General features: G+C 42.8%; 1 protein-coding gene across 1 annotated transcript in view; it reads right to left on the reverse strand.

Moving 5' to 3' along the window:
• ANXA1 (annexin A1) overlaps positions 1-8,284 on the reverse strand; it is an 11,235-nt gene extending 2,951 nt beyond the window's left edge. Inside the window, exons 1-6 of the mRNA XM_044446204.1 lie at positions 8,156-8,284; positions 6,133-6,212; positions 5,145-5,238; positions 3,171-3,265; positions 2,040-2,153; positions 707-899 (exon numbers count right to left, since the gene is read on the reverse strand). Coding sequence (XP_044302139.1) covers positions 707-899; positions 2,040-2,153; positions 3,171-3,265; positions 5,145-5,238; positions 6,133-6,198 — 562 coding nt within the window. The 5' untranslated portion in view covers positions 6,199-6,212; positions 8,156-8,284. The remainder of the gene's footprint in view (positions 1-706; positions 900-2,039; positions 2,154-3,170; positions 3,266-5,144; positions 5,239-6,132; positions 6,213-8,155) is intronic.
• Between the last annotated feature and the right edge of the window lie 296 nt (positions 8,285-8,580).

An 8,580-nucleotide genomic window follows, 5' to 3' on the forward strand; every position in this document is an offset into this window, starting at 1 on the left:
ATACTTAACCTTTGAATGAAGGTTCTTAAGTGTTGTCTGAACTCAGTCTTCATGATATGGGAATTATCACTGCTTTTCTCCCATGGACAGAACAGCTTCCATCTGCAGAGCAGGAAGAGGTTCATCCCTATGCCTGCAACCTGCTCCCCACAACTTCATAACCTTTCCGGAAAAATGGAAGGCCCCCCAGAGCTGACTTGAGGTGAGGTACAGGCGGCGACACCCATATGGGAGAATCGCCCCCACTTCTGCTGATGGAGGCTGACTGGATACCAGTGTATTTAGTTATGTATTTGTACCAAGGGGACCTATGAAATATACATGCAGCAGCCAAATTTTCCCTTTACTAGAGAGGTTCAGAGACAACAGGAAAAAGTGTGGATGCAGGATAAAAGGAAGCAGGTACTATCTGCTGACACAGTGGTTCCAACTAGGTGTCCAAATGGCTACCTATAAGCGTAAGTGTATGCCGAGATCTCCTTTGTTGCATGTTCAGTTGCTATAATTTACATTTCTAGCCCTATAATTCTTAGATAAGGTTGATGAAAGAGAAGTAAACAAACATCAGTGGCCTAGCTGCTCTTTGAGAAAATTACAATTCATTGGATTTGCCTCAGCCGTGGTTAATAAGTGCTCTCACATGGCGCACGCACCAAGGCGGGCAGGTTGGAAGTGAACCTGAACCTGAACTCTGAACAGGCAGCTCATTTTCCTGGCTTAAGGTACATTAACAAACAAAACAGAGCCTTCTTGTTTTCTCTTTTGCAACAGCATTTTACAATATTTAAAAGAAATAACAGTAAATTACTTTCTTGATACGCTTTGCTGGCTTCTCTGATTTCTCTGTTGTTCCTTGATGTCAGAATCTCAATTAAGAGATCTTCATCAGTTCCAAGCCCCTGTTAGGTGGGAAATAAAGATATAAATAAAAATACAGATATCCCCTTATTAAATGACTTAATAGGTAAAGTGCAAAATGTGGATGCATGAAAATGACAAGCAACTGCATGCTGCACTGCAGCAACAAGCACACTTTCGCCCAAGCCCTATTTATTATATTTGTATCCCACCTTTTTATCCTTCCAAGGAACTCAAGATGGCTTGTATAATTCTTCTCCGGCTCTCAATCTTATCCCAGAACAACCACCCTATGAGGTAGGTGAGGCTGAGAGTCTGTGACTGGACCAAAGTCAGCCAGTGAGCCCCATGGCCAAGTGGGGATTAGAACCCAGATCGCCCGAGGCCCAGTCCTGCGTTCTTTACCACTACTCCATGCTCACACTAGCTGGTTGCCTGCACCATCTCTGCCAGTCTGGAGACATCTCCAGGCTCCTCCTGGCTCAGAGGAAGCTGAAGGAAAAGCCGGAGTAGACACAAGATCCACGGATCTTCCTCCACATTCCTCCCGATTCAGAGGAAGCCAAGAGAGAGGTCTCCTGCTGATGGGCGGGCAGGAGATCAACTTCCCTCACTGGCTCCCAGCCTCGGAGAGCAATACCCAAGAGGACTGCTTGGGTCACCCATAAGAAACTGTCAGGTCACCCAGTCCTGCACATGTTGCCAAGAAGCAATGTACTCCCAATTCACTGTCCTTAATACATATAATTTGTGCCATGGCATAGCCTGAAATTCATAGCTCTGTCATGCTTACTGTAGGGCTGTAAAAGATAGAATATAAATATGCCTTCAAAATAGAAAAGTAAAAGTGTCACCTAAAAAAAAAGGTCAAGCATGATTATTCAAAAAGAGAAACAAGTTCTTCAACTGATAGCCATCTGGAGTATCATTTTGGCAAAAAGATGGGGTAGAAATCTACAGCCACTGTTTCTCTCCTAATAATTCAAACAACTCTGCAAGGTTTTATTGAGGGTCACAGAGAAACTCAATAGCAGGGCACCAACAGATGTACAACTAAAACAGGGCCACTGAGAAGGAGAAAAAGTGTAAGGATGCTCCAGCAAACATTTCAGAATGCAGCTGTAAGAACACAAACCTATCCTGGGCACAAAGCCCAGCCAAGGCCTGCAAGCCAGACATACCTTCATGGAATACCGGAGTTCTTCAGCATCAAACTGGGCTGGAGTCTTCAGCAGAGCCAAGACGACATCTTCCAGCTGGCTCTTGAGTGCTTTCTTCAAAGCTTCTTCCAGGGGCTGTAAGGGGTGGAATCATACATGTAAAATGCCCAAGCTGAGCTCGAGTTAGATGATGAAATGCTACTTTAAGAAACAAGAAACGAGGAGTGGCTTCTTTCAATTCATTTTAACCTATCTTTAGAGATGAAAGAATATTATGCTTTGTGCCTGACAGGCAAGAACATTATTTATGCTTCTGCAGGGATGTTCATTTGATTTGTTTGACCAGAAACTGTCGCACTCTTACCACAAACGCAAACACATTGTGAAGGCAAATCTTGTTTTACAGGCTTGAGATTCACAAAATGTGTTCATTAGAAAAAAGGGTACTTAAAAACACTCTATCTATGCACTGTCGCTCATTAATTCATGTGGGGAGAGCTCACATCTGGGCATATGCTTTTTAAAAATGCACTCTTTTCCTGTTTGAACATTGAAGGGAAAAGATTACATCAAAAAGAGAAATGATGTAGACAGGGTTTCAAAGAGTAACTCTGAGAGCTTCAGCGAGCTTTGCTTCATTTGCAGGCTTCATACACTCCATTTATTTTGTCCAATGAGCTTGTGATCCTACCCTAAAGCAAGCTCTCCATGCAGAAAAATCAAGCACTCCTAGCATCCGGCCTTTCGGCATCGCTGCCAAATGCATTCTCCCTGAGAATGTCCCAGCGTGTGCTCTTCAAGGGGCACTTGCCCTGTACTTGTGGTCCTGACTCACTGATGCTTAGTCCTAGCTACCTCTTTTAGGTCCAGTTTAGGGGAAGCTGGACATTACGTAGGGACTTGTGAATAGAATCATCTTTTTCTTCAAAAGGTGCCAAGGAGAGGCCCCTGCCCCATAAAGGAGATCAAGATGCTGCTGCTTGGAGGGAGGCAGAAACTCTGCAGGATCTAGGATGGCTTATACAGTCTAGCTTTAGAGGTCTACAGTCTAACCCCCCCCCATAACATTAATTTTAATTTTGCATTTATTTTGCCAAGCTCAAATACCCCCAAGCCAATTGCTAAGGATGACCCTTTTAGTACAGACAGTACCTTCCCCTTTAATTGCTGGTAGGCAGCTTTGATCTGCTGGCGTTGGTTATTGTTTCTTTTGGTCAAAATATCGATGATGGTTGCTTCATCAACTCCTGGAATGTAAAATCAAACAGTCCTTTGTAAATGTGAAAGTGATAAAATTGGCCCTTGATTATATTATCACATCACAGTGCTGATGTTCAAATAAAACTATGATCGTTCATTGTCCTCATGCACAATTTTGTGATTTGGGCAATGCTTGCAAAACCATTCACTCTTGTGTAAGTTGACTCACTTGCTGTCCTTACTGTCAAAATACACTAAAAATGCCCTATTGCTTTCCATGTTATCTTCATTCACTGAAATCTGTCCTTAAGTTCCCTTCCATGGTGTCATCATTCCTCTAAGTGATCAGCATTATGAAAGGGATCACTTAAATAATTTCTGATTGGATAGAATCTTCCAGCTGATAAACCTGAGAAAGGAGGAAGCACCAGCCATCAAGACCAACTTAATATAAAATGTACATCTTCACAGAGTATTTTAAATTTTATTCTCATTTTCACCAAACAAGAATGTTGAGATTCAAGTTTCATATTGAAATTTGAGAGGACAAATCCAGCCTTATCTCTAGAAAACAGCAAAATATCAGAATGAGGTCCATGGGCTTTCAACATTTAGAAGACTAGGGTAATAGGTCGACTTTGGCTGAATGTCAGCTCATTTGAAAGCTCTGTAAAAATACCATCCTAGTCCTCAAAACAGCTGTCATCTCATCACCAAAGCACTGCTTTGTGGGCAAGATGCTGTTCCATCAAGGGTGAGATACATTACCAGCTACTCCTTAGACATTACTCTTTCTGATCAGGGGCAGAGATGTAATTTGGAAGGCCCTGCTTTGGGGGAGAGCTGCATGAACTTGTTTTAGCTGCTCAAATTGCTTTGAATTCTACTGAATAGAATTTGAATTCTATTTAACTTTTGTACTGAAAATTTATCTTGTTTGTTTTCCATTTTTGCTTTGTATTCCATCGCATAAATTATTAACTGCCCAGGGAGCATAAGCTATTGGGCAAGGCGGAAATAAATCGACATAAACACACAACCAATTAAGACTCATTTCTTCTTGAAGAACTTGGGCAGGTCCCAAAAGCTTTAGATGCATGCATGGAAGTGCTACACAAGACAGCTTACACAGGTTTATGAATTTTGCTGGAGAAAGGAATGCCAGAGGACTCTGCAGTAGTTTGAAATGAGTTTGGATTTGTACAGATCAGACCCATGAATTTCACAACAGAACAGCTTTGACTGAGATCCACGGACTTGTGGACCTTTTTAACACTCTACTTATTTTCCAAAACCAGCTGAAAATGCCCATTCCTAAGCACCAATATTCATAAACTAAAGCACGAAGCTCATATTCGCTGGAAAAAGCAGCTGACAGGAACTCCAGTTCAAGCTAACCCTGCTTATGGAAACCCAGCTTGCCTTGAGTTCAGTATGTGGGGAGATTTCAGTGTGGAGTGATCTGAAACTGGTCCACATGCCTTCTGAAAATTTTGGCAGCCTGCACTGCAGGTGAGGAGAGTGGAAAACAGGGCCATTCCACCAGCCCTGCTGGAAGACTTTTCCCCCTTCTTTCCTTCCGTTTTCTTTGTGAGTCATCTTTTCAGATTGTAAGCACGCAGGCAGCATCTGTCCAAATTTAGTGATTCACTCTGGGAGCCTTTTGGGCTGAGGTGTGGGATAAAAAGTACTAACAATAAAAAACACAGCCCAAAAGGATCACTTAACAGGACAGCCTCCTAGGTTCCACTCATAGAGTGGTGCTTTCCTGCCTTCCCTTTTTCTCAGCGGCCTGAGGTACTCCTGAAAAACCCACTGCTTGGGATATGGGGAGTGCTCTGAATCAAAATTCAGCAGCTGTGTGAGTAACAGCCTTCCTGGGACAAGCAGAACCCATTTGGACCCAAGCTCTCCTTTCCATCTCACCTTTAGCAGTGATGGCTTTGTCCAGGGCAGCAGCATCTGCCGAAGGATTGAAGCTAGGATAAGCATGGACCGCTGAGCCAGTTTTTGAATTCTTCTGAAGGAGATATTGAATAAAGGAGAAATTTCATTTGGTTTAAATTCCTCTCCCGAAGGCTTGAGATAAATTACATTTAGAAACAGGTGGCTCAAGTATAACCTAAATGCAGCACAATAGGATAATACAGCTAATTAGAATAAACCTAGTCAAACTGCAGAACACCATTTCCCTTACTCTCTCAATACAGGATTAAGGATGGAACTGTCGCGTCTCACAAACTTAACTGCACAGCTAAGGATGGTGTTAATTCCAGATTCATTCATTTGAAATGCAAGTACAATCTCTGTATCTTTTGCATATTGCATTTTCCAACAACTAGAGTCCTATCGCTTTTGCAGGATATTTGCTTTTAGACCAGAACACTGCTTAGGTGTTTGCCTGAATATGTGAGGGCCAAAGCTGCCTAGGGCAGAGAAAAGGAACTTCAGATCCAGGACTCTTCAGGTCTTTGGGTTTCCAACCCATCCCTGGACGGCCCTCTCCCTCCCGCGGTCCCACCCACTTTTTCCCAGCCTCCTATGATCTAGTTTCTCAGCTTTTTTGCAGTTGGGATGCCTCCCCTGGGGAATGGAACTGTCCGTGCTTCCCCCAATGTTCCCGTGTACATCAGAGTGAACCTCAGTCCCCAGGTTTACCACAGTAAGCAACAGTGTTCACTTGAAGAGAGGTATAATTGTCCACATGCAGGTGAGAACTTTATCAGGGGCCCCAAAAGCAGAGAGCGCTGTTTGCACTGAAGTGTGTTCAAGCAGGACACTTCCTCAGACCTTAATCATTGTGCTAATCATCACCACCTCTTCCATCATCATCATCATCATCATCATCCTGCTTCTTTGACTCTTTTCTAATCTTATTGTGTATACATGTATAATTCTTTTGAGAATCTCTTACAACACATTGTGGCTCGTCGTTGTCAATAAAGAAGGCCTGCTTCAGAAATTCTTGTACAAAAGCCATGATGATTCAAGTTTCTGCAAAGGGAAAGCAAAGATTAGGACAAAATGTTAGCTAATGCCGCTTGCTGCACTGGGAGGGGCTGTCAGGTCAGATACCGCAAGTGCGTTTCTCACGGCCCATCCCAAAAGCCGCACATGGCAGATTCATGTACCACTTCTAAGGTGACCACCTTAGATAGGCAGATAGAGAGAAACCAGGTGACAGAAGAGACCTGGGAGTTTCTAGTTGGACTTTCCAGAAGCTCTGCAAGAGACATTAGCATCCAACTGGCATAGTGTGCCATTTCTAACTTAATGGATCCATTCATCTATCTCACTTAAGTTAGTAGAGGATAGCAAGTGATAAAGCCATCTCCATATTCCTATTGCAAAGAACGGACTGAGAGATGTTTCCTCAAAACCAATACATTATAAGTTGGATCTGACTCTTCTGCACCTTCTTATTTTCATTCTTCCTAAGAATTCCAGTAAGATCTTGTTTTGGGAGCTTAGCATCAAGATATTTTTATGAAATTACAAATATTAGCTAAGCCTTGATTCTCGAGTTTCTTTTCCTTTTTTCTGACTTCAAGTGTTTTGAACTATGAGGGAGGCCAATCTTCCCCATCCAGCCCCAGGGGGAAAAATACTAAGACTTTCTCATGCATGGTCCAAAAACACACACATGGTGGTGTTCCTCTGTTGTAAATTTGGAAGAGAAGACGTGCTCCTGGAGATGTGTAGGAAAGACCCAGCCCGGGGCAGCAGTGCCATAGACTGATCCTTCAGATTTTGTCTCTAACACTCCCAGCTCGGTTATATGTTGTTCTGGATGTTACTTTTGAAGACGTTTTCAAGTGCACCCAAGACAGATACACATACTATAGGGGCTGGCCAAAACATGGATTCTGTTGGGAAGACCTATGAACTCCAGTAGTTCAAAACCATGCTTTCTGGATAACTGCAAACATTTGTTCTTGACTGAGGAGAATCCTTGAATCACAGTTCACTCCAGATGCTTACATCTAGAGACTGAAGGCTAAATCCTGTCTCTAGATAAATGCATCATGAAGCGGCAGCCTGAGGAGAGCTGCAGGCATAGTATTTGAAAGGGCGTTGTTCGAAAGGGCGTAATTCCAACATTCTTCCAAGCAGGTAGATGTAAATCTGGAAATCAAATTTTAGAAAGCTCTCACACAGCAAGACCGTTGCTTTATCAACATCCTGCTTTTCTTTACCACTCCCATGAACTGTTCTTTCTCAGTCAGAAAATGTTAGAAGCTTTTAAAAAAATCCCTGTTGAGTCAACAGAAACTGACTAGGAATAAACTACCTCATACTCTTTGGAAAGGATTAGTGGAAAATATAAACATTGCAGGCCGGACTATCTGCAACTCTTAGTCATACTTGATGAGTAAGAATCCCGGGGAGAAATATATTTAAATTAATTGAGTTTTTACCTTCTTAAAAGAAACTCATATTTAAATTGCATGTGCAACTCAGGTCTGCAAAGGAATGAAAACTCTACTGCTGTTAAACAGTTAATGTCACAACCACAGGGAGTAAGTAAGAATGTGTGTGTGTGTGTGTGTGTGTGTGTGTGTAAGTTCCCATATAAGGAAGAGAAATTTTTTCCTCTTAACTCACACTGTGGTTTAAAATAATTCCATTTTCCATGGTAACCACCCCCACGAAAAGGAAGCAGCCTCAGAGCTGCCTAATCCTAAAAGTTCTGCAAAATAAAATGCATGCAAAGAAAGCTAGACCCTCAGTTGAAAGTTTAAAGCCTTACCGCTCCCACCCAGACCTCCCAGACTGCAGGTAACAGAAAAGTTAATGCACATACACGTTCAGACATACAACAATCCCATTCCTTGAGCTGGGAATAAGTTTAAGTAAAATCGACTTGGAAGTAAATAAAAAGGTACCCATTTCTTTACAAAAGAATAACTGAAACAAAATTTCTAAAGACACCATACCTTTTCAGAACTCAGTACTACTACTTTCTGATGTGGAAAACTACAGGCTGGAGCAACGCAGCTGCAATTTTGTGGCTTTTTATACCAGGAAGCCACACCTCAAGGGCTTACTTCTGCAACCCCAGTGGTTGGTTGCTGTGCGAAGGAAAGCTAAACCCGGACCGGGGCAGAAGACCCACCCACAAGGCTTGGAAACACCCAGCCCTGCCTGGAAGGAGAATTTGCTTGAGCTGATGGGGATACTGCTGGGAGCAAAGGAGTAAGGGAAGCGGAAGGCTGGTGCCCTTGCACTGAAACCAGTGGCATTAAGAACAAAAGTGACTAGCAGACCGCTACTCCCCATCATGTTTCACATTATTGTTTCTTCCAGGAGCTCACACCCACTGCGAGATCTGCCATCCTGCATCTGATATTGATGATGATGA

Source organism: Varanus komodoensis, unplaced genomic scaffold (genome assembly GCF_004798865.1).
Source record: "Varanus komodoensis strain SLA01 unplaced genomic scaffold, ASM479886v1 scaffold5, whole genome shotgun sequence".
Taxonomy (NCBI): domain Eukaryota; kingdom Metazoa; phylum Chordata; class Lepidosauria; order Squamata; family Varanidae; genus Varanus; species Varanus komodoensis.